The sequence below is a fragment of the Notothenia coriiceps genome, unplaced genomic scaffold, assembly GCF_000735185.1.
Source record: "Notothenia coriiceps isolate Sejong01 unplaced genomic scaffold, NC01 NC01_scaffold00037250, whole genome shotgun sequence".
In the NCBI taxonomy this organism is placed as follows: Eukaryota; Metazoa; Chordata; class Actinopteri; order Perciformes; family Nototheniidae; genus Notothenia; species Notothenia coriiceps.
In genome coordinates, this window is record NW_011369951.1 from 10994242 (window position 1) to 11019853 (window position 25612).

Below are 25612 nucleotides of genomic sequence, written 5' to 3' on the forward strand. Positions count from 1 at the left end.
GGCGCTCTGTGTGTGTGTGTGTGTGTGTGTGTGTGTGTGTGTTGAAAGTTTGATTCAAACGACCGTACACACCGTTGTTTCCCACGATTCACACAGGAGGAGTGTACAACAAAAGGGCTGGACGATTCTAATCGACCATAGTTATGTACAAAGAAAAATCGACAAATTATTATGTAGAGGGATGTTAATTTGAACTACAAAGGCAATGACCTAGCCTCACTGTGTTCTTTATACAGACTTTATTAATGACGTTTCGATTACTTGTCTATGCTCTTATTTTTTCGTCACCCATTGAGACGGGCAAACCCCTTTAGTGCGCATGAGTGAAAGTAATGACGTTTGATGTACCTCTGTCGACTATCAGGTTAGCAATAGACGCACCAAGTAATGTCTCCGGACGGCGACCAAATCGATGCGTTCTCTGTGCCTTTGTTGAGTCTCTTTATCATTTGTCGTGTGCAAACCCCCTTGATGGTGCGATTTTTAAGTCAAGGAACTGTTTATTAAGACCGTACGTAGACTGACGCGTGGTCGTAAGGATGTTTGAAGTGTGTGTGTGTGTGTGTGTGTGTGTGTGTGTGTGTGTGTGTGTGTGTGTGTGTGTGTGTGTGTGTGTGTGTGTGTGTGTGTGTGTGTGTGTGTGTGTTCTCAGTCTAGACTTGGCTCAGTTATTGGCATGCCATTCAGCCAACAGCCCACTATAGGCTGCTTAGACACTGTGCTGCACTTCAGAGGAAACATGGGTGGTCAAAACTGAGCAAAGCTGTGTTCACCTGTGTGGAATTATGGCCCATAGCAATGTATTATGATGTGGTTTGTATTTCATCTCTTGAATTTTATCCAGAGCGTGCAGCTACATGCCGCTGCATTCCCAGAGAGAGAAACAATGCTGATCCGGGCTCCACTAACACCTTATAATTGTAATTGAGTCCTAATGCTTAATATACTCAACTTTAAGGGGATACCACCCGTGGGTGCAATGTTCACTTATCTACTGGAAGGCTTGCAGTTCTGAGCAATGCCATTTCAAGCTTGAAACATTGTTGAACACTTTTTTAAGTGAATATAAGGACTTTTTTAGATTAGTCTGCGGCTTTATAATATAAATAGTTCACAAAGTCACATTTCTAGCCTGAGGTGTAGTGTGCTGAGAAGAAGCTTACACTGTATGCAATACAACGGAATAAACCTTTGAGTCAATTCAAAAAATGCAAAGGCAACTATTGTTTATCATTTGATAATCCAAAATGCCAAACGTTGTTGGTGCCTTTGAAATAGCTGCTGCTAAATGTGTTTAACATGTAGTCAACTGAACATCTTTGGGTATTTGTTTGCTGTTGTTAAAAAAGACACTGAAGACATCACACAATACTCAATTGTATATAACAAATCAAACAGTTTATTGACTTACAGTGAATATAAATGATTAGCAAGTAATCAATAATGAAATGTATTGGTTAGTAGCAGCCCTAAAGTGTTTGCTTCTACAGTATATGTACCGATAACTCAAATCAGTGTTCTGTACTGATTCACTTTGAAAAATCTAGGTAACTAATTTCAAAGATTTCATTTTCTTCATGGAGTTTTTATTTTGAGAAGCTTTCAAGTGAGAGACACAACAGCTGTTGCCCCATAGGATGGATGAAACACCTGCTGACGTACATGAAGAGATCATTATTCATAGTTCAGCTAGTTCTAAGTTGACCAGAGCCGTGTGAGCTCCACGCCTGACTGAAGTTCTTCGGAAAGTGGTGAGCAATAATATTCAAATATTCAAATCTATTTGTAGTTCATTTGTCTGAAATGGAAATCTTAGTTCCTCAAATATCTTTGCCACTAACCCCTACAGCGAGATATTTCCATTATTGTGCAGGACAAATATAAGAGGGTGGTTTTAATGGAAGCTGAAGCAGGATGAAACTAAAATGGAGTGTGTAGAGTTCTGCAGTCAGCTATGAATTATTAACTAGAGTCTAATATTGACCATAGAAATAGAGCAGCTAAAAGCAACATTGGAGCAAAGTGACATAATTTCCCTGTGTGGGCTGTTCTGCAGGAGTGTGGTGACGGGGATTCACCTTCCTCTAAAAAAGCACACAGACTGACACCTCCTGTTCCTGCTGTGAAAACCTTTCATTCCGTCAAGAGAAAGTCACCGTCACGTAGAAATGTCGTACTGACAGGAAGTGGCGCTCTGTGTGTGTGTGTGTGTGTGTGTGTGTGTGTGTGTGTGTGTGTGTGTGTGTGTGTGTGTGTGTGTGTGTGTGTGTGTGTGCGTGCGTGCGTGCGTGCGTGCGCTCTGAGGGAACAGCTCTCTGGAAGCTGTGTGGAGGAAACATCCTTCTTACACCTGATCACTTAATCCTTATTCTAGCTTCCCATGTGAAATACACTTTCCTCGTCATAGAGGGTAACCCAAGAAAGGCCAGAAGACTTCTTTATTTGTAGGCCTTTGGATACAAAGGCTTCACAGTGACGTAGACTGATGAAGGCCCACATTGCCCTGTCCAGGTATTTGTGGAGCTGAAAAGCTGCCTTTGTGCTGCCCTCCCAACTCATCCGTGAACGTGCTTGTTAGAAATATTCCTTTTCCCTGCTGAGAGGATTTGATTAAAGAATTTTCCATGTTGGTTCTGAACAGCATTTTCATTGTTTTTGAGAAGCTTTCACTAAAAGCTGTTTTGCTTTTATCGGGGATGAAGTGGAGGGTAAACACACCAAAAGTCACTTTTTATTTGGTATGGCTCGGCTGGATGAAAATATATAAAGAATCTTCCGAATGACCGTTTACCTCCTTTAAATGATAATGATGTCAATATCACCTATTTTGACTTCCTTCATTAACATGTCCAATCTTGGTCATACTCACACACCAGAACACACTCGTTGGCTGGAGGATGTGGCTTTCTGGGCGTCTCTGCAGAGGGTGATTTGGTGATATGTAGGAAGTGGATAGAATGAGGTGATATCATATATTGAAGCATGTTTCTCCTTTCTGTGACAGACATCATCAGCTCTGAACCTGTGGAGGACATAGACACCACCAGCTTCGTGGCAGAGTTTGTAAGTTTCTTTATTTCTTCCTCCACTCGTGTTTGTTTAACTGGCTCATTGTCTTGACTTGTCTTCCATTCAGTTTGCTTTGCGCTCATTTCTCATTGTTTTACCTCAGAAAGCAGAGTCTAACAGTAATCTGCTTACAAATGTACCATAACAGAACACACTGCTGTGATTGCTGGCGCCCAAGGCTGACTGCAGAACAGGTTTCAGCAGGCTGTTTCCTCTCTTTGCACACAGTCCTTTTCTCCCACAGCACATCTTGAATGTTGCCTCAGTCTTAACACACTGAAAGTAAAGCTCCCCAGAAAAAGCTTAACAGAGAAGACCACGGTTTAGTTTGTTGAGGTTTAACTCTGTTCACTTCTAATATGATGTTGTCTGCTCTTGTCTCTCCCACAGTCCCTGGAGGCCAATTATCCAGTGCAGGTGACCGATCCTAATGGTAAATAAGTCAAACCACAATGGTCCAGTTAAATTATGGTCATAGTATTTATATGTATATACTGTAACTTCTGAAATAAAAGGCAGATTCACCAGCACAAACAAATAAAGGCATGGTAAAAAAGATAGGATGGAGGGACCTGAACTGAAGGTGGGATATGTAATTTATTTCAGAAACACTTTTTGTTATATTCCATGGAATGCTCTTAACATCCCGATAGCAATGAATATCTTAAGTGCTTTGAGTATAAATACATAAAAAAAAGTCATCTGTGGAAGCCGTAATACTGTAAAAAGCACGACCAATCATTTTAGCCGGCCCGGCTAAAGTAACTGGATGGCCTACCTGCCTGTCAGCCTTCCATCTGTGCACAAACTTATCTCGTGCCCTCATTGGTTATGTGCGCGTTCGTGTGTGTTGGAGAAGGGGCTCTGTAAGGAAGTGGCAGATTTTTTCCGGCTGTGTATTTTCAAATTCTAGCGCACTCGATCTGCTTTCTCCAAAATTACCTACCCCACCTTTAAGTAGCTCAGGATACATCTTGAATAATGTATTTCCACAGCACTTACTCCATCAGGACATCCGTCTGTCTATTAGTTTCAGCTTCGTTTTGGCAGTCATTGTGAAGTTGCTGTCGATGAAACAGATGTTACTGTAAAGCCCATCAAGAACAGTGGACATGTAGCCCATTGAGCCACACATTTGATGGCTTCTGATGTGAAACATGTTACGCTTCGTTAATGAGAGCTGATCCTAGTGCTTCGGCAGCCAGGTCACCTGCATGGCCCAAACAAACTATTTTAATTAGGTAATTACAATTGAAATAGAAAATGTGACACTATACTTGACATGGAGGCAGTGTTTAATTTGCATCCGATACTAACTGAAATAGGGAAAAAAAACCTGTTAAACCATGAGAATTTACAATACATATTTAACTGTCTTCTGTTATACACTACCATTCAAATTCAAAAGTTTGGACACACCTTCTCATTCGAAGTTTTTTATTTGTTTATCATTTGTTCTACATTGTAGATTTATACTGAAGACATCAAAACTATAAAAGAACACATATGGAATGATCTAGTTAACAAAAAAGTGTTAAAAAAAATCCAGAATATGATTTATAATTTAGATTCTTCAAAGTAGCCCCTACTGCAGAATGCTGTGGTAGCCATGCACAGATTCACCAGCAAAGCCCCCCCCCCCCACCATCANTTCAAAGTAACGTCAACGTAGCTGTATTTTATGCTTTGCTTACATGTTCGCATATCTTGGAAGTTTACTGACATTTACATACCTTGTTTACCTGTCAGCCAATAAGACAGATGTTTATTTCCATTCAACTCTCTTGTTGATCTGGTGTCTTGCCTCTATTGCATTCACTGAACACGGGAAATTACAATCCTGCCGTCCTCTCTAGTGTCATGATGAGGTTCAGGTAAAGCACGGTGAATGTATTATGATTGACTCAATAATATGATACATGACTTTGAGAGTAGGCAATCTAGGCATATTAACTAAATTAATTAAACATACTTATCACGGCGACGGTGTACTGAGATTATTATTATTATTTTTTCATTATTTTATTTTTTTCATTATCTTTTTTTGTTGCTAGGGGGCCCCTAGTGGCTGCAGGGCCCTAAGCGGCCGCTTATGTCGCTTAATGGGTCGGGCCGGCTCTGGTCTTAAGCACATGAAAACTGCTGAGAAGTCCGAGGTGAGAGCCACAGGACAACGTGGTGTGTATTTAGGTCTCACACACACGTTCTCTGATACTTTGGCTTCTTATTTTGAATGTTTTCTCATAATAAATGTCCTAGAAGTTTGGAACAATTTGTGTTTGATAAGCACATACTGTATAACCGATGGTGTTGGTCACATGCTGCTCTGTAAGTGCGATGTGGCCATACTGAGATGTGGCCTGGTGTGTGTGTGTGTGTGTGTGTGTGTGTGTGTGTGTGTGTGTGTGTGTGTGTGTGTGTGTGTGTGTGTGTGTGTGTGTGTGTGTGTGTGTGTGTGTGTGTGTGTGTCAGTGGGGTTAGAAGGTCTGCTGAGAGGTGGGGAATGGCGAGGGGATATTTGGCAGCGTGCTGCGATACAGTGCTGACACAAGACACTGCGTCTTCATGCAACTCGAGGTGCAAGAGGGATTCTGGGAGCCAATATTTACAGGGTGACACCGGCCATGTTTACCCATCAACATCATAATGTGATTAGGTGAAAAATACAAGTAAGGCGGATCATATTAAATATACATCCAGGTCAAAATAAAGAACACCTTTTTTTGACAGCAGTGGTTTGTGGCATTCTCGCCCATATTGATCATACGCATGACATCTCTCTACTTTTCCTGTTTTTACTATCAAAATTAAATCCGATGTTGGTAACCTTACTAGCAATTTCCCCAGTAACCAGATTATGCGGCGTTTAACTAGCAAAAGTCGAGTGCGATTGATCCTTGCATTTTAGACAATGATCTATGGATAATTTATATAGGACCCATCGTGTTTCATTTCATTCATATTCTGTTGTTGTTGATTTTGTAAATGCAGTCAATTATTGTTTTGGATTTGTGTTCTGCAGTTGGATTTGATTTGTATTATTAATAAAAGGGGGACGATCAGAGGAAATTCTTCTAAAACTTTGGCTCAAAATCTCCAGGGGGTTTAAAATAAATAAATTAATGTATCTTTTGCAGAAGCAATGATGACTGTGCAAAGATCCCTTTGAACCAAAGCTCTAAGAATAATGTGTTCTAACCTCAACCAAAGCTAATGAGGTTACAGAAGTCCTACTTTGAAAAATAGTTTATCTTACAAAACTACAGTCTTCAGTACATATTTCTCTTTTCACCAACTTTGTTTATTTGTCCGTTCAAACTGACAAATCAATTTCATTATTTCACCTTTTATTTAGTATTATAAAATGTCTTATATGTGTTATAAAAGTAACAAAAAGAGGATCTGATATATCTTATTATTGCATGAGATGTGTCCACTATTCAGATAGATAAATCAAGCACACATCAAAGCAGTTCAAATATTTAAAACCCTATTCATGTTCTGTATATTTTGCCTGCTGGTGTGGGAGCCAGGACCACAGAGGGCAGTGCGGTGAGGTGAACCTGGGAAAGCCTGCAACAGCTGTGAGAAACCATCAGATCTGCCATTCCTCACACTTCAACAGCCAACAAGAAAGCGATTTATGACGGCCGAAGAGGGAGAGAACGAGACGGAGGGAAAGAAGGACGGGGGAAATGGACGAACAGGGTGAGAAGGAGACATAAACAGAGAGAAAGAATGAAATAAACAGAGAGAGGAGTAAAGACAGAGGAGCTGAAAGGAGATGTGATAAAGCAAGCTAAATGAAAGAGAGAAAAAAGATAAATAAACAGAGAAAAGGGAGAAAGAGTTGGACAGACAGGAGACACAAGAGAGAACAAGATGGCTGACTGGGATAGAGTAATAGTGAGAGGTGGTGATGTTTGGAGATAGAGAGCAAGATGACATACCCTATCATTTAAATATGTAAAGTGCTTAAGATGCATGTGTATGACTCGGTTTTCTAATTTTCCACAAAACACACAAAGGGATAGACTGCTTGATCAACACTGCGGCATTCATTGAGAGACACAAAAACTCAAGACTCTGAAACACACATCAGCTGTGAGGTCATTGAACAGGAACAGCTGAGAGAAGTGCGGGTCCAAAACGAGGGCCAGGTAGCCTAATGAAATATTATGATATAAGATAATACTTCCACGTGCTTTGTCTTAAGATATCACTGTGGCAAACTACTGCCCTTACGTACTTTTGTAGTCAATCCCGTAAATTAAAGTAAAAAGATAATGGTATAAACGCTTAAAACAAACTACGCCATGGTTGCAAGATATCAACGTCACCAAAACTGAGTAGAAGGGGTTACCTGTTTACCGGAATGACAATTAATGTCCACTTCCACCATATCTAGTCTCATTTAGCCAGTTTTTAGCATCTGCCTTTTTTTAGAGACGTTAAGCTGCCTTCATATGACAAGCGGTAAAACGGCTCTGTGCTGACTTTTTCATTGCGTTCCAATGGAGAGAGCGGTGTCGCCGTTTATCGCTCTGAATTGTTGCAGAGCACTACGCTCAAAGTTTAAATTGCATCAACTTTGACCTACCGCTGACCTTTCGATGCAAAACCAATCAGATGACAGCTACACAGTATGTAGCGCTGCAAGCTAGCAGGGCAGGTAACCATAGAAAAGGAACTCAACTGACTTTTTTCACAACAAGGCTCTGCGTCTAACCTCGCAGTAAGCAAAGGGATAATTCTGTATCATGTGAATGCAGTTTTTCGAAAAATACTGAATGATGCTCCAAGCCTTCACCCTTGCAGGTGTGGTTGACCCTGTGTCCTCCAGGTGAGGAACAGACTCCCTACACACTGATCCAACCTGCTGCTCCAACAAATTAAAGATATTTCCTTCTACACCTCCGCACATACACACTTCCTGCTGTCTTGTTCTCGATTTCTGTCTGCTTGTCTTGACTGCGGTGGGTTGGTGGTGTGGAAAGCTTAGTTTATTTGGACTTTTAATACAAGCTGACCCCTGTCCCCTGGTGTGTGTGTGTGTGTGTGTGTGTGTGTGTGTGTGTGTGTGTGTGTGTGTGTGTGTGTGTGTGTGTGTGTGTGTGTGTGTGTGTGTGTGTGTGTGTGTGTGTGTGTATGGGTCCAGAGAGCACTCTCCCATGAAAACTACGCCAACGACCCAGAGACGGTGTCGACAGAGGACCACACCACACGGGGTGATCACACACATTAACCATGACACATACACACAAATACACTCTAACACATATACACACATATATCTCACAGAAAAGTATAGCACATAGGAGAATATATGTGTGTGTATGTGTGTGTGTTTATGTGTGTTTTGGCCTTGAGGAAATCTTCAGCATGTGTTAGATGAATCCCCGGGGCTCTAACTCAACTCTGATTGGCTGGCCGTCTTGCTTTGTTTGTTTCCACAGCGACAGAGCTGTCACTGCCTCCTACCACCCAGGTAGAGCTGTCAATCACTCTGGCTGCGAGCCAACCACACATAGGCCTTGCTGCGACCAATCACAACTCAGACCCTTTTGGCGATTTCAACCAAGTACTATCGTCTGATAATCATAGATAGGAATTAAAATGAAATAATCATCATTAGAATTTAAATTACTTTCAAAACAAATAAATACAACATGTACTGCTTCATGTTGGAAACACCAATGGTTTCAAGGATGAATTATTCTAGAACTAAAAATAAAAAAAGCTGCCGTTTAATCTCAATTTGGCCTATGCTGGAAAAAAACTGGGCAAGTCAAGTTCTTTAAATGCAACCTTTCATTTGGTTCAATCTGCGTTTCGTCATACCGTAATCACTGTAATTATACGTCATGCCATTTTATTTATTACATTAATAGTACAGAGGTTAAAATCATAATCCATCTTTAAAAGCTGACTTCATCTTTTGCCTAAAAATAAAGAATCTCAAATCAAAGGGCGGTTCATTGTGAGAAGTACATGTATGGGGACTTTTTCATACAGTAAATATAAAAAAATGGAAAGTATAGTGTAAGGGGTGGAAATCACATTCAAGATAATGTGTTCAATAAGTATTTCTAAGTAAATAATTGCATTCCAAAAGGCGTAATTAAATAAACATCTATCCTTTGATAATCAGTTTACACCATCAGCACTGTGCATTTCTCATCACACAGTAGTCATTAACACCAATTATGACCTTATTGCACAGAGATGTGATAGTGCCAGGTTGTTCTCATATATATTGTGCATGATTGCTATTTGGCATGGTTCACTAAAGCATTTTAATGGAGCACAGCTATTGTTAATATTATTAAATAAATCGATTGTTCAGCAGCTTATTACGATCTATAGTCACGTTTTAAAGTTTAGCACCTCTAATGGTCGTGTAAGAAAAAACAATTTGCAGCAAATGGGCTGATGCTCCCGTTGATTGCAAACGCTCCGGAGGGTCGTATATTCACAAATAACTCTCTCCGGAAAATCCTATATTGGAGAATAGTTTGGCCATTAAAATGCTTTTTGATTTGATTTCTAGCGAGAAGTGTATATTGTACTTTTAGAATCCACGTCCAGTGGATGTGTAGGATCTATAGTTTGATAGATATTACGAAGATGATTTGAGGTCTCGCCAGGAGAACAGTACATACTACGTCTTTCCCCCTATTAATTTCTATTGACGGCAGTGTAAAGTTGGCGTCAACCCTCACGCAGCGTCCACACGGCGGCGTGCGTTGAAGCTTGCCAGTGAGCTTGTCTGAAACTCGACCAACAACCAATCACATGAATCTCCCGCCCCGGACACACAAGCACGCGGTTTGATTGGCTAGAGCTTGTACTGGCATTTGATTTGATTGGCTGACGCTTCCGCCGAAGCTTCAAAAGTTGAACATTGCTCAACTTTTGAAGCGAGCAAAGCAAAGCAACAAAAGCCTTTGACAAGTCAATAAAAAGAGCAGAGCATTGCGCAGCCCTTTTTATTGACTTCAAAGGCTTTGGACACAGTGGATCATGCCTTACTGTTACAAAGACTTGTTAGTGTCGGTCTTTGAGGTAAGGCTNCCCCACCATCACACTTCCTCCTCCATGCTTCACGGGGGGAACCACTCATGCAGAAACCATCCGCTCACCTTCTCTGCGTCTCACAAAGACACGGCGGTTGGAACCACAAATCTCAAATTTGGACTCATCAGAGCAAAGTACAGATTTCCACTGATCTAATGTCCATTCCTTTTGTTTCTTGGCCCAAACAATTCTCTTCTTCTTGTTGTCCATCCTCAGTAGTGGACCTTTGCAGCGATTGGACCATTAAGGCCTGATTCACGCAGTCTCCTCTGAACAGTGGATGTTGAGATTTGTCTGCTACTTGAGCTCTGTGATCATTGATGTGGGCTCTAGGCTGAGGTGCTTTAATTTGTGCTTTCTGAGGCTGGTAACTCTGATGTATTTATCCTCTGCAGCAGAGGTAACTCTTGCTCTTCCTTTTTCCCGGGGGGGTGGGGGGGGTCCTCATGAGAGCCAGTTTCATCATAGCGTTCGATGGTTATTGCGACTGCAGTTGAGGATACATTCAAAGTTCTTGACATTTTCCGGATCAACTGGCCTTCCTTTCTTAAAGTGATGATGGACGGTCGCTTCTCTTTACTGAGATGACTGGTTCTTGCCATAATATGGATTACAACAGTTGTCAGGGCTTTCCACTGTTCACTAACCGTACCTCTGCACAACACAACTGATGCTCTCAGACACATTCAGAAGGCAAGTCATTCCACAAATGGACTCTTGACAAGGCACACATGTTCATTGAAAACCATTCCAGGTGATGACCTCATGAAGCTGACTGAGAGAAGCCAAGAGTGTGCAAAGCTGTCATCAAGGAAAAACGGGGCTACTCTGAAGATTTTTTTTTTAACTAGATAAATCCATAATGTGTTCTTTCATAGTTTTGATGTCTTCAGTATTAATCTACAAAGTAGAAACAAATTCAAATAAACANTTTTAACACTATTTTGTTAACTAGATAAATCCATAATGTGTTCTTTCATAGTTTTGATGTCTTCAGTATTAATCTACAAAGTAGAAACAAATTCAAATAAACAAAAACCGTTGAAAAGGTGTGTCAAAGCTTTTGACTGGGGAAATACGTATGTGTATGTGAAATACTGTTCAAGTATATTTGCCAGTGATGAATGTGTTGTTAAGCCGGCGTCATTATGACAAGTCTTCTGTCTGTCAGCCTATTCTCTTTAACACCAAATCTCGGGGAAGCCTTTGAGGGAATCTCTTTACATTTGGCTCAAATGTCCACATGAACCACAGGAAGAATGAATTGATTAGCTATTGGTGGTCAAAGGTTAAAGTCACATTTCTATAAGGTTTAATATGACAATGTCATTCAAATGTAACAGGATAAGAGGATGAAGCAAAGACATTTTAGACAGACATGGATGCAAAGCAACTTGACTGCTTTGTGGGGGGATACGGCGGTAGTTGTACTTTATGGGAATAAACTGATGTCAGTGATGTGCCTCCAGCAGATGCTGTGACCCTCCACCTGACCTCCATGACCTCTGGATACCTGAGCCCCTCCTCAGACAGAATACGACAGGTTAGTATGGATACCTTTAATGCACAACCTGTCAGGGTACCATGTATACTTGATCGTCATCTTTCACAGAAACTTCCTTTAAAAAAGAAAAGTAACAGAAGTCAGAATAATGTTACATGAGTATCAAATAAAGCTTAGTTTCAGTTTTTGAATTCACCCACATTTTAAACTATTGTCCACATTTATGCGGACATAATTAGCATAATATGTTAGCATAACAACTTGTGCTAACATCCGGCAGTTTCTATGTGCGGGGGACCGGTACTATACATTTCTATCCCTAAACGTGAGGGTACTTCCCAGGTTCACTATCCCGGCAACTGGACTACAAGGTTAGCAGTGGGAACAGAGAAGATAATTAGATAATTCCAGTCCGTCCAATCCTCAGGAGAGAAATGAATGCATCCCTCCAGGCGAGTATCCTGATTCTGTGTGTGGAGCCTTGATGTTCGTCAGTGTGCAATATGTGTTCTGTTGAGACATGTTTAACTGGCAGAAGTCAATGAAAACACATCAGCTCCACAGTGTGAGGCTCAAAACACAAACCTGCAGCAAGCAAACTCTGAAACACAGAACAGACCCGATGTAGAGTGACGTGTTGGGGAGTGACGGATTACCATTAACCAGATTACGTAATCATTAACCAGATTACGTAATCAGCAAATCAGCAAAAGGTAACTGCATTCAATTAAAATTACAATAGTAAATAAGTAGTCAGATTACGCTTACACTTTTTTTAAATAGAGATGAATAGCAGGATGACGGTGTTACAAAACATTTTGAAATAAAGATCAATATATTACAGGTAGAAGTACTGTGTGTGTTTAACTTCACTATAGTGTACTTTAGAGCTTTGTACTGCACAGCATTTGGCTCGACAGGTTCTCCCCCATTGGCTCGGCTGTGGCACACAAACTGTTCCATTAAACCTGAGTACTAAACAGTTAGAGTAGTACCAGAGTAGATGGTGAATGGAATGAAAGCCAAAGAGAACTATCATGAGTTGTTCAGTAAACCCACACAATCCTATGATCTTGGTCTAAACCTGTCACTCTCAATACAACATGCAATTATGTATTATCCGTTTCATTTCATACTGAATTTTATAATCACTCTCCATCTTTCAGATTAACAGACAAATGGTGGGCGTATTTACTGATAAATATTCAATTTTTGTCTTGTTTCATATAAACCCATACAGTATGTCATGAGAATACTGAGCAATAGAGCAGGGTTACGACCTCAGATTCATCCTGTCAGACTGTGTTGGGGGATAAATGTGTCACTGTTACAGCAAGCTCCGTGTTCCGTGTAAGATCTTAGAGCTTTAGAAACATAATCGTCCCTAATGTGGAACATGGTCTTTGGCTTCACCTCATTTGTTATGAAAACGTGAAACAATAGTAAGAAACAGTCAAAACATTGGAACATGTTGGAGTTCAATCATTTGTAATAATACAGTTCAGTTCCATCGCTTTCTTTGACAATCACTTTTTGTTTGTCTGCCTAGATCCTGAACAACTCGAGCTGGAAAGCGTGTTGTGTTTCTATGACAACCAGGAACTATGCATTTTTAAGTAGTAGCTGTGGCAGAAGTTCATATCCAACAAAGTGTTAAATACTGTGATTTTCCTCCTGTTTCCGTATATTTGAAAACATAACCAATGTGACTTAGGCATTATCAAACTATCCAATAAATGATCAGTCACACAGTACAAGGTTTTCATTGTGTTCATTTTGTTGCCATGTTTGACTTTGTGCAGCTGTCTTTACATTGGATGTGATGTAATTCAAAGTCATTATTTGTCTTTCTTTGTGTTGTAGCCAGTTCAAGATGGAGTCGAAGAATGCAACTGCCCAACATCTACTTCACCAGGTACACACATTCATATTAAATAGGAACATCATGACTAAAGTCACTCATTTCTGGGAGATCCATAACGCTTTTTCTCCTAAAGAAAGACTTTGCAATTCCACAGTTGTTAACTGCTTGAGAGAATACTTATGCCTGCTATGACAGAGGTGGGAAAAGTACTCGCATCTTGTACTTGAGTAAAAGTAGAAGTACCAGAGTGTAGGAATACTCTGTTACAAGTAAAAGTACACCATTTACCTCTGAACTGTAGTGGAGTAGAAGTACAAAGTAGCAAAACATTGAAATACTCCAGGAAAGTACAAGTCTCTCAACATTTAAAGTTTACTCAAGTACTTGAGTAAATGTACTTAGTTACTTTACACCACTGCCAAATAATGACATCATTACTCAGGAATTAGCCAATCAAATTGCAGTGGGGCAACAGATAATTTATTGCTGACACCTTTGGGCATTCAATTGTAGGATATTGATATATAATAACAACATCAACCAAATCATCATACATAATTCAGAATGATATGAACTTAATAAGTCAATCAGCACAACTATAACCCACCTTGTGCATCTGCCACTTGCCCAATTTGAAACATTGCCTCTGAATAGGAAGGTGTTTATATGGCTGCACCTGACAAATGTTAACATTATAAATATTTATTGTGAAAGTTGACAATATTGACACATGGGGGATATGGAGAAGGGTCAGAGTATGCCCCTTGGAATCTTGTCATTTGCAATGAAGACTTTCTCTAACTCAATTTTCCTTGTCTATCTCTGAGCGTAGACTTCCCCAAAGAGCTGCAGTTACTGCACAGCCCTTGTGAAAAGTGCTGCTGCCCAGCCCCCCCTCCCAAGATAAGTGACCTCATGAACGACAAAGACCTCCTGGATCTACTGCGGCTCAAGCTGGATCCAAACCACTGCACCATCAAAAACTGGAAGAACTTTGCTAGTCGCTGGGGGATGAGCTACGATGAACTGACCCTGCTGGAGCACCGGACCCAGGGCTCCCTGTCCCACAGCCCCACCCAGGAGTTCCTGCTGCGCTACAACCAGAAGACTGTCACGGAGCTCTCGGAGCTCTGCCGCCTGTACCAGCGCATCGACGTGCTGCGGCTGCTGCAGCGCTGGATGGAGAAGGACTGGCCCTCACGCTGGCAACAGGCTCATTAGCCAGTGGGATTTCCTCTTCTTTATCATATTTGTTATCATTAGTAACTTTAGCAAGTGATCTTAAGAATCTTGAGAATGATTAAAAAAGTGACCAACACTGTCAACTACCTGTGGAGAATGTCAGCTGCGATGAGAAATCTCTGGATCTTACCGACAGTAAAGCACTTCAAAGACTGACTACTGATGACCAGTTTGGCTTTTGAAACATGTGTTGCTGTGTCAGCAACATGGCCAATCAGTCTGTTGCTCTGTAGGGTGCACCACACATTTGGTCAAACTTGGTGATCCCCAATTTCTTTCTTTAGCGATATCATCATATCAAATGTGTTCATACTTTGCTTTAAGTTAAAATTCCTATGCAACTTACATTCCCTACATTATCACAGTTATTATGCTTGTGTGCTTATAAGCAAAGGTTAGCACGCTAACAAACCCATTTCAGATGATGAACACAAATAAATAAATCAAAGTAAATATTATCCTGCTAAACAGATAGCATGTTAGCAAGGTCATCACATGAATGTTAGCATGCTGAAGTTAGCATTGAGCTCAAAGCCTGTTGTGCCTAAGTTCAGCCTCAAAGAGAAGCTGGCCCGGCTGAGCACTCTGATGTGTGTCTGACTTTATGTGTCTACATAAACTCAGAAGGAATGGCAGAGTATTTATTTTGTTTAATATATGTTGTTCTTTGGAAATAACACTCCATTTTAACAGGATCTATGTCACAACCTTTGAGAAATAATCGTATGGGCTCTGTCTCGTTTACCGTTATTCCATTGGTGGAATGGAGCTATGTGAACGATTTCTCTACGATTGAAAAGTTGTATCACTCGCATCAATAATTATTATTTCATAAATGTCATCCTATTTTTGGTCTAATCCAAACAATGTTCTCAAACCTTTTAATTGTAAAAAGTGTGAACTAAAACAACAGTTGAAAGTGTTCATGCTAACATCAACGGCCTTTGGCATTTAGTTTGTTCTTTTTTAAGAAACAACTGATTTCTTATTGTACTTTTTTTTCAGTATGAAATAAACACATATCAAACTCTTTAAAAGCTTTATTCATTATTAAAGTAAATATTATGTAAATACATAAAGTTACACCAACCTTTTGGGTTTTAACTAGGAATAATATGTTTTGTCTTATTCAAAAAGTTGATGTTATGACAACATCTTAGTTTCCAAATAATAGAAAGCAGAAAGCTTCCTGGAAAGAACTATGCAGTGAGGTATTCACTATAGTGAAAATGGGAACAGTGTTCTTATTTATTATATTGAGTTTTTTTATTCAACAAACAAAGAACAAATACATTCACTCACAATTCTATTATCATCTAAAGATGAATGCACTTCTCAGAAACAGCTCAATGTGATCACATAAGTAACATACTTCAACATCAACAATCTTTAGAAAAAAAAAACGCTTATATAAATAACAGGAATATACACATAGTTAATAAACACACGTTTCTTGAATAGGCTACATAAAGTTATGCCATAAGAAGGATAATGTAGCTTGCATTATCTGTGGTCAATTATAGGCAAATATTTGGTTAAGTTGGATATGTTTACAAAGTTTCTGGACTGTAGCTTTTCTTATAGCCTGGCAGGAATCATTCAGCCTCTGAATGCTTGATATTAAGGCCAAGCATGTTGGAGAGGCTCAATGACAATTTGTCATTTTCATCGGATGTGGAAATTTCAGGGGCCACTAGGCCCAGTGCAGACTCTGGCTTTTCTACTTTGAAGGTACCTCCTCTCATCAAAGAGGAATCTGCTTCTGTTGAGGCACTGACATCCAGACTTGGGGCAGCTAGATTCAGATCAATATCAGCCTTCCCTTCGCTCGGTGAGATGCTAGCTGATGGTGTTTTATTTTTTGCCATTTTTAGTCTCTCCATGATGTCAACCTTTTCTCCTGCTTTTGATGTTGCATTTACTATTGGCAAGCGAATCCCTTTGCTGACTACATAATCCTTTGCCTCACTATCTAGTTTTGATAAGTTGAAGGTATCACCAATTCCTCCAATAGCATCAATGCTGTTCCGGGGCAGTCTATGGGTTTTGAATACAGGCATCTCCATCTCTGCATTAGGCACGTCAGTCTCAGAGTCAGTTCCGTTTCCCTCTTCATCGGTACTTGAACCAGACTTTAATCCCCATTTAAAGGGCCATCTAAGCTTACTCTTTGGAGACCCTTTAACTTCAGCCCCTGCTTCAGCTGTGGTATCCAGTTCAGGTGTGCTGAAGCCTGACCTCACTTCAGGAACAGAGACATTTCCATTAGGTGAACTGATGCCTCCTTCTACAGTGGGAGCTTTGACCTTCACATCAGGTGAGACGTCAAGGTCTGCATTGGTGTGGTCTTTTATTTTAGGCCCTGAAAAGTTAAAATTCTGGAACAATTTGGACAACTTGGACTGTTCAAGATTGGCATCTACATTTGGAGCTTCGGGTCCTTTGATATCCACAACAGGAGTGTCAATGTTGACTTTTGGTGCCTCGATTCCAGCCTCCACTGAAGGTTGAATACTTGGAACTCTTACCTCAGGACTTGGAAGACCAACATTTGGCAAGTTATAATGAGGCATATTAAATTCACCCACATGGGAATCAAAACCTATACCTGGTGTTTTTAACTGTGCATCAGGTACTTTGAGGTCTGCTTTGGGCAGGTTGAGGTCCACATTTGGCAATCCTGTGTCTATGTTTGGTGCTGAGAGGTTTCCATCAATATTTTGTGAGGGCAGGCTGATATGTGGTGCATTCAGGTTCAGGTCAGGTACATAAAGGTCTGCCTTTGGTAGATCCATGCTTGGTCCCTTTAGATCAGCTTTGGGCAAGTTAAGATTCACCTGGGAAGCTTTAATATCTGGGGTAGAAAGGTCTGGTACGCTGATGGTGGTCTGTGGGCCTGAAAGGTCAATATCTGTCTTAAGTGAAGAACCCACATCTAGATCTGGAGTACTGAGGTCTCCTTTGACAGTGGGTGCAGAGAAATTCAGGTTAGGTACGTTGGCATCAAGATTAAGATCAGGTTCTTTTACCCTCAGCCCTGATGAACCAAACTTCGGTAAATCTATTTTGGGGAACCTGATTTTTCCAGCTATGGCATCAAGCTCTGAAGCTTGAAGGTCTACAGCACGACCTTTCAGATCAGTTTTTGGCAAATGAATGTCAAAATCTGGTGAGTCTATCCCAGCCTCCATTTTTGGGGTTGAAAAGTCTGGTGCAATCAAATCCACCTTAGGTGTCTGGAGGTCAACGTCTGGTACCTTCATATCAGCATCAATTCCACCCTTCCAACCATTCAGTGTGCCCACTTTGGGTTTCTTGAAGTTAAACCATTTCCCTTTTCCAGAAGGACCTTCAACATCTGGACCATCAATGTATAACTTGGGGCCCTCCAGGTCAGCATTTGGTAAAGTTAGATTAACATCTGGCGCATTTATTTCACCATCAAATTTTGGAGACTTGAGATTCAAATCAGGGGCTGAAATATCAGCATCTGCATCTAGACCATTAACCTTAGGACCTGCGAGGGACCACTTTGGATTTTTAAGAGTAGGAAATTTCCCCTTCCAAGATTGACCCTGAATGCCTACATTTGGTGCATTAACATCAACACCAGCGTTGGGTAAATTCAGATCAACATCAGGCCCATCAAGGGATGCCTGAGGAGAAAGACTCAGGTCAGGTGCTTTAACATTACCATCAACATCAACATCTGTGCCTTTCACCTTTGGCCCATGAAGCAGGAACTTGGGCTTTTTGAGTGTTGGAAATTTGAATTTGCCATGAGGGGGCTCAAGGTCAGCACCTGGTGCTGTAACATCAACATCAGCTCTGGGCAAATTCAGATCAACATCTGGTGTGGAAATATCCCCATCAATTTTTGGAACAGAGAGATCAACATCTGGGGTGCTTAGATCTGCATTCAGGTCCATATCAGCTTTGGGGCCATTAAGTTTTTGTTTCTTCCATTTCAAATGAGGCCATTTAATATGATGGTCTTTAGCATCCATGTCAAGATTGGGGGCCTGAAAATCTACATTGGGGCCATTAATGTCAGCTCCTGGAAGATTCAGCTCAGCATTTGGTACATTAAGGTCACCATCAATCGTTGGCGTCGACACATTCAATTCTGGTGTGTTTAGGTCTGCATCAATGTCTGCTTTTGGTCCTTTGAGTTTGGGTAGCTTCCATTTCTGGTGAGGCCATTGGGCTTTACTGGAATTCAGATTTAGATCAAGGTTTCCAACGTCAGCCTCTGGCAAATTTATGTCAACATCTGGGCCATTTATTCCACCCTCCACTTTTGGAAGGGAGGCATCAATATTTGGTGTGTTCAGGTTTGCTTCTAAGTCCAGATCAGTCTTTGGGTCATTAAGTCTAGGTTTCTTCCATTTTAAATGTGGCCACTTGGGTTGAACAGGTCGGGCATCAATGTCAAGATTTGGGCTTTGAAGATCTAAAGCAGGGATGTTTAGATCTGCATCAATCTTTGGCTTGTTGAGGCTTACATCAGGTGCAGACAGGTCAGCATTTAAGTCAGCATCTGGTCCTTTAACCTTGGGACCTTTCCATTTAAGATGGGGCCACTTGATTTTGCCTGAGGGTGCCTCAAAATCAGCATTTGGGGTTTCTAAGTTTACATCAGGGCCATTGAGATTCACTTTTGGCCCATTCAGATCCAAACCTGGACTATTAAGATCTAATCTTGGGGCTGATAGATTGGGGTCTGGTGTCGCTACATTTCCAGAAGGGAGATCTACATCACCAGAAACATCCATTTTTGCTTGAGGCGTTTTGAGGTGAGGCAGATTAAAGTGTGGCATCATGAATTTTGGTGCCTTGTACTTCTGGTTGCCTGTCTTGAGTTCCGGTTTCTCAATGTCCAGCGAGGCATTGGGGGTGTTGAGCTTTGGAGTTGAGACACTGATATCAGGTGCTTTGAGGGTGCCATCAAGATCTCCATTTACATCAGGTCCAGAGAGTCCAAAGGAGGGCATTGTGAACTTGGCACCACCATCAGCTGAAGGCTCATTTAGACCTAAACTGGGAAGACCTCCATTGAGAGTAGGACCACCTATTTCCCCCCCTAACCCCTTTGAAGCATTTAGCTTTCCCCTCAGGTCATTAACGGAAAAAGCTGCTGCATCCAGTGACCGATCTTCCTTTAGGTTTAGCATCTGTTGGTGATGGAGTGAAAAACAAACAAGGTTGACAAGCAGCTCATGCGTCAGTTATCAGTTATATTAAGCTCTAATACTGTTTTTATTAACACTCGGCTAATAAAGAAAAACCCTGTCGCTAGCTGCTGCTACTACGAAATATAAAAATGTGCATTTAAAGCAGCTGTTTTGGGTTGTAGTTCCCAGTGTGAATAACTCTCATCAGTGGAGAATGACTTTGACCTAACACAATGTCACATCTAGAGGAGAGTGTTTGTTTTTCATCAGGGTGTGACCAACCCCTGTGAGGTGTACCTTTGAAGAGTCATCAAGATCTAATCCCAAGGAGCCAAGGCCAGCACCGGCGCTGAGCTGCTTCTTCGTCAGAACCATCATGTTGTCATCATATGGCTCCAGGGCCTGCAGGAATCTTAGCACTTCATCTTTGTTGAGGTGGTCCAGGTGTATCGTGGCTGCTACTATCTCATCCCCTGGAACCAGTAGAAACAACTCATCAATACCATCAAGTTTCACTATTTTCCTTCAATCTTTTGTTTTGCAGATATTGGTGTAGTTTCCAAAACGGCAGTAAGAAGATATACTTGTTTTTCTCTTACCTGCTCGTAGGCCACTCTTTGCAGCTGTGTCATCTGTGATTCCTGTAATGACAACTCCTTGCTCAGAGTTGTCTAGGACGAGGCTTTCGGAGAATGTTCTACTTTTGCTGTCCTCACTCTGTTCAAAAGTTGTTTACAGTAAACAAAATGAGACAGGTTTGCACTATTTTCACACATCGGCACTATTTAGCACATCAAAAAAGTCATTTTGTCATAAAGACATTTGCTATCACATATAATATTAAGCAGGTTTATATTGTCATTTGACAAACTTACCATCATTTCTTAGTTGTATTTTATACACATATCATCGAATGTATACCAAAGTACAAGAAGCCATGGAAACTTCAAACCCAACCAAAGTTACCTGTAAAACAGAAAAAAAACACAATTGTAGGTATTATTTGGTGTTAATATAACTTCACTCAGTAATGTTACCTTGCTATGTACTTTATGAAAGATAAGGAGAAGAAATGCAGGATTCAAACAAATAACCATTCCATCTGCGAAACCAAAAACCCCTTTTATTTTTTCAAATAAATGTACATGGTTTTCATGCTATATGTAAACTATCTAATATGCAATTCATTAACAATTGGAAAGGGATATGCTAGTGAATGCTTGCAAGTGATGGTTTAAAGTATTGGGGTTTTTTCAGTTTAAACTGATTTAGGTTTGAAGTATTTATTCTTAAAAAAACCGGTACTTTAAATGTGTCGACATGCAGATTAGGTTCAAACTCAAACAGACATATATTTTGAGTTTTTAACCAATTTACCTATTCAGTTTGCTTTGATTAATGGATTGTTTTCATGTTCTATGCTACCCACAATACACCTGTAACATTGAAAGTCACATAGCACTAGAGTTCCATCAGCTGGCTGTAGCTCTCACTATGCCTATGCTCAGAGTTCTTCACCTGTCTTAGCATCTCCTTCATCTTCGAGCTGAGTGACAGAAACAACAACACCCTCACCATATCACCTCACACTTCAGGAATCCCAAGCGGTTTGTTCGGGGAATGTAAGCATCTAAACCAGTTGGTTTGGATGCATACGGAATGACACCACATCGCTCAGCTCAAATACACAGCCCTCCCTTCAACCGCACCCCAACATCTTCACATGCAAATGAAATGTACTTGCAGCATAGTTGCATAAATTAAGACGGATTAGGTTTTACATTTAATGTTGCAATATTGGATTGTGAAACCCAGTATTACTAACCCTAATCCTAAACTCCAAACCGTTCAATAACACTATTACTTGTAAACCTTCTACACAGATCAGTGTCGATGCAACATTAATGTACAGACCAAGCGGACAAGCAACTCAGCCCTACCAATGTTCTTATACTTAGAAACATCAACAACCTTGCTTTGTGCAATGAGAGAACACATTCAAAAGAATCCGCAACTTGATGTCAGCTACACCTCATGCATCTTTTAAGGATATACAATCATGCCACTAGTGTTATCTTATAACCACTTTTTAGAATCACCTTGATTTCAGAGAAATAACAAAAATAAAGACAGACTAACAACATGAATGTTCAGTTCCTTTAGGCTCAGTGCAGACTTCCCAAACCAGAAATATGCAATTAAAGAACAGAGAGTATGGTCACTAGGTGTATCCACTAAAAGAGGGTGTCAACATTAACATTAATTCCAACTACATTGACTCACAGCAGGGTGTGAGTCGCACTGACAGCAGCACTCGTGACTTTTAATTCTTCTGACTATTCTCAATCTACAGTTTTAGCATTTAGTTTTGAATCCTCACTTAATGCAACACTTTTCCAGAGACCTTGAATGTGCAACTGGGGCAATTTTTCGAACATCAACTTTTTTTTCAAACAACATTCAAAAGGAAATTGTTGAAATGATTACAAGACATTATGTAATCACAATTTATAAAGTGTTTTTTAAACCCAGTATGTATCCTCACTCCAAACCTCAGTTCAAGTCATAAAGTCAAGTCTAAACTCTTTTCCCTAGATCAGCATCACATGCACTGAAATGAATATTCATACTGTACAAGCTGTCTGTGCTGTATTTACAAAAGCCAATCACTACTTACGGTTTAAGTCTATCAGTTGTCAAGATAAAAGGATAATTTAGTATAACATGAAGTAAAAGAGAGTTGGATGGACTCACCGCGTGCTGCTGGCCCAGAAAGCGATGTGTCCTGCTCCGTGTGTCACGGCTGCTCTGTCAGGCAGGATGGGATGGATCTGTTAAATGCCATCAGTTTAAGCGAGCCAGCAGAACAGGTTAGGCTGCATCAGTACCGCCTCTGTGAGTGCCCCCTTTTCCCTTTACAACACACACACACACACTCCCACACACGCACACACACACGCCTCAAATTCAAAGTATGTCACAGAGAGCGTCTCGCAGGCCTTTTGGCAGCCGAAACTTGACGAGAGCTCAAAGAGAAACACACCACTCCTTCTAACAGGACTAACCAGGTTTACTAAGAGAAACACATAGCAACCCTTACACACACACTTAAACTTCACTCACAAACTTCATCTGACATCTGACTTTAATGTTTAAAACATATTAATAACATTTGTTGGCACTTTGGCTGTTATAATGGCGTGTATACGTTTTGTGGATTTGAGGTTATTGTGACGTTTCTGCTGACAAGCTTTTGTGTCCATAGAGAGAAAAATACATATATTGAGGACATGATTCATGCACACCAATTTGATCTCATAAGCAAAGATTATAATTTTTCTAAATCCTAATTTAACTTACTCCACCCCACATTTTGATTCATTCCTGGAATGAGCTAAATAGTGGAATAATATTGGCCCCTGATTAAGGCAGTTATCAAGACATGTTGACAACTCTGCTTTGCAAGGGTTATTGTTCATAAAAGGCAAATAAGGAGAAAATTGGGAGGCTGTGAAAAGGTGGATGGTTTCCAGTGGAGGTATTCAGAGTGTCTGGAGCGATGCTGGCTCTGATAATGCCCTCCTGTACACAAAGGAACCAAAAGATGGGAAATATTTAATTTATTTAAGGCCATTGAATTGTGCCTCCATTTATTTATGATTTGCTCTCTAAGGGTCTGTAGTAGTTTTACGGATCTTAGCAGTGTTTTTTAAGATATTTGCCAATGACAAAGAGCTATTGATTGTTTGCGGTTATACACTTGATTTTTAGGGAATGTAAACAATTTGTTTTTATTGATTCGATACTGCGTTTTGATTCATTTCAGTGCATTATGTAAAGTCGCAGAGATTCATGTCTGCTTTTATTGGGCGTGTTGTCGCAGTGCAGACTTTGCAAATCAATCAACACTTGTTACTGCACTAGTTTTTAACAACAGTAACAGCAGACATGTTTCATATTCCTACCCCCTGATCTACATACCATAGTAACATGAATGTGAATCAACAGCTTACAGGACTGCTCCAATAACACGTACAAAAATCGAATACACCACAGCTCATCATGAAAAGCAGCAATTTAAATCAAATGCTTCAGAAATTATTTATTGTGGCTGAAAATAATACAAAGCTTTTTAAATACATAAATGTAAGATAGTTTTTTAAATACAGATTGAACCACCAAAAGATGGACGGTTCATAGTTACGGCGTCAAACCTATAATGGCAGTACTGCTTAATAATAATAATAATTCACTAACATGGGGGATACTGAATAATGAGCAACCTACTTTTACTTAATATCATTTGCGTTTATTCTTCTGTTAATAATGTTTACTCTTTCTGTAAACTGTTTAGGATATAATGACCATATAAGGTATTACCTATTGTTTTACAGAGCTCCGCCCCCACCAACACAACAGTAAATGATCCCTACATTCTTCAAAAATGTATGTTTTTACTTTGGTACTTCAATTAAACTTGCCTGATTGTAATTTATTTTGCATCAGTCTCATACATTTGACGTGCTCTTGTTGCCAGTAAATCGTCAGATTTGTATTTCTGTGGTCTTGTATACATTCCATTTTTCAACAGTTTTTCAGTTTCAATACCTGGCCTTCTATGTGATGGCAATGGTAGAAATACACCCTCTTTGATGTTAATTAAGTTACATTCACGGGTGTGTTGGTTAAACCCTGTGCTAAATTCATTGTGGTTTTGTTGTGTGGCAAACCAGTTATTTTGATACAATATTGCTTTAATATCGTCTTCAGTGTGGAGCATACCGAGCTCTGCTGCATGAGTCACCACCCAACCCATCCAACCAATCAATACAATGTGATGACTGTGTACAGGGCAGGAGAAGGGTGGGGTCAGTGTGAGACAAAAGCCATGATGAGCCACAGAAACTACACTTCAGCATTTTGGAGGAGAGAGTTACCATGTGAGAGGCTTTTCAAGAAGCTTTTCAGGAAGTCAGTGTGTTAGTAAAGACTCTCACATGCTAACTGATGTCTGAGGTCTGAAATAAAATCCATCCTCCACCTTGAGGTCACAGAACACTGATGAGACAGACAGGAAGTCCCTTCCTCGTGGATACAACTTCCATTCTAAGCACATCTACAGCTTTTTAGCTACACAAAAGGAAGTCGTGTTAATGTCAGTTTATCAGCTATAAACAAATTGTCTGAGAGTTTTCAGTCAAAGAGGGCATATTCTGCTCATTTTCAGGTTCATATTAGTACTCAGTGTCTCTCCTGGGACATGTCTCCATGCTTTAATGTTCAAAAAGCTCTTTATTGTTCTCATACTGCCTGTGCTGCAGCACCTCTTTTTACCCTCTGTCTGAAATCAGAGCTCAGTCTGCTCTGATTGGTTAGCTGGCCGACTCTGTTATGATTGGTCAACCGCTTAGAGATGTCCCGCCCCTTAGCCTATAACGTACGTAAGGGATATAGGCAGCGAGGCGGTCAGTATTGGAAAAAGAACACCCGACAGGGTGATCAAACTAACAACTTGACTTCAAATATGAATTGAAATGATTGTATTGACTTGAAAATGATCGTATTGCTTCCGCTAAGAAGCACCCAAAATCATATTAGGGGCAATTTAAAGCAACCAAACTCAAAAGGAAACTGTTGCCAAACTGCAAGTTGTTCCAAAACAAGTTATTAACATCAAATTAT

At 40.4% G+C, this 25612-nt stretch overlaps 2 protein-coding genes across 3 annotated transcripts; one reads left to right on the plus strand and one right to left on the minus strand.

The window, feature by feature from the left end:
• The first annotated feature begins 2949 nt into the window (after positions 1 to 2949).
• edaradd (EDAR-associated death domain) lies at positions 2950 to 15793 on the plus strand. Of its 2 annotated transcripts, none has more exons than XM_010796285.1 (5): positions 2950 to 3063; positions 3460 to 3502; positions 11616 to 11689; positions 13514 to 13565; positions 14347 to 15793. In XM_010796285.1, the coding sequence occupies exons 1-5, from the start codon at positions 2983 to 2985 to the stop codon at positions 14733 to 14735; spliced, it is 639 nt and encodes a 212-aa protein (XP_010794587.1). In that variant the 5' UTR covers positions 2950 to 2982; the 3' UTR covers positions 14736 to 15793. The 2 variants fall into 2 exon arrangements, with proteins under 2 accessions (XP_010794587.1, XP_010794588.1); XM_010796286.1 differs by having other exon boundaries at positions 2961 to 3063; positions 11619 to 11689.
• A 16-nt stretch (positions 15794 to 15809) lies between these two features.
• On the minus strand, positions 15810 to 22805 carry LOC104966937 (neuroblast differentiation-associated protein AHNAK). The gene is made up of 5 exons (XM_010796287.1): positions 22685 to 22805; positions 20806 to 20896; positions 20530 to 20647; positions 20228 to 20403; positions 15810 to 19930 (listed from the first exon to the last, which is right to left on the minus strand). The coding sequence occupies exons 2-5, from the start codon at positions 20809 to 20811 to the stop codon at positions 16352 to 16354; spliced, it is 3879 nt and encodes a 1292-aa protein (XP_010794589.1). The 5' UTR covers positions 20812 to 20896; positions 22685 to 22805; the 3' UTR covers positions 15810 to 16351.
• Between the last annotated feature and the right edge of the window lie 2807 nt (positions 22806 to 25612).

Excerpts from the sequence above, each read along its gene's own strand:
- LOC104966937 (XM_010796287.1), bottom strand. Across the intron at positions 20,404-20,529 it reads AAAGAGTGGCCTACGAGCAG|GGGATGAGATAGTAGCAGCC; the intron begins GTAAGAGAAAAA and ends TACTGGTTCCAG. Across the intron at positions 19,931-20,227 it reads ATCTTGATGACTCTTCAAAG|ATGCTAAACCTAAAGGAAGA; the intron begins GTACACCTCACA and ends CATCACCAACAG.
- edaradd (XM_010796285.1), top strand. The coding sequence starts at position 2,983 with ATGTTTCTCCTTTCTGTGACAGACATCATCAGCTCTGAACCTGTGGAG. Across the intron at positions 3,064-3,459 it reads CCAGCTTCGTGGCAGAGTTT|TCCCTGGAGGCCAATTATCC; the intron begins GTAAGTTTCTTT and ends TCTCTCCCACAG. Across the intron at positions 11,690-13,513 it reads CCTCAGACAGAATACGACAG|CCAGTTCAAGATGGAGTCGA; the intron begins GTTAGTATGGAT and ends TTTGTGTTGTAG.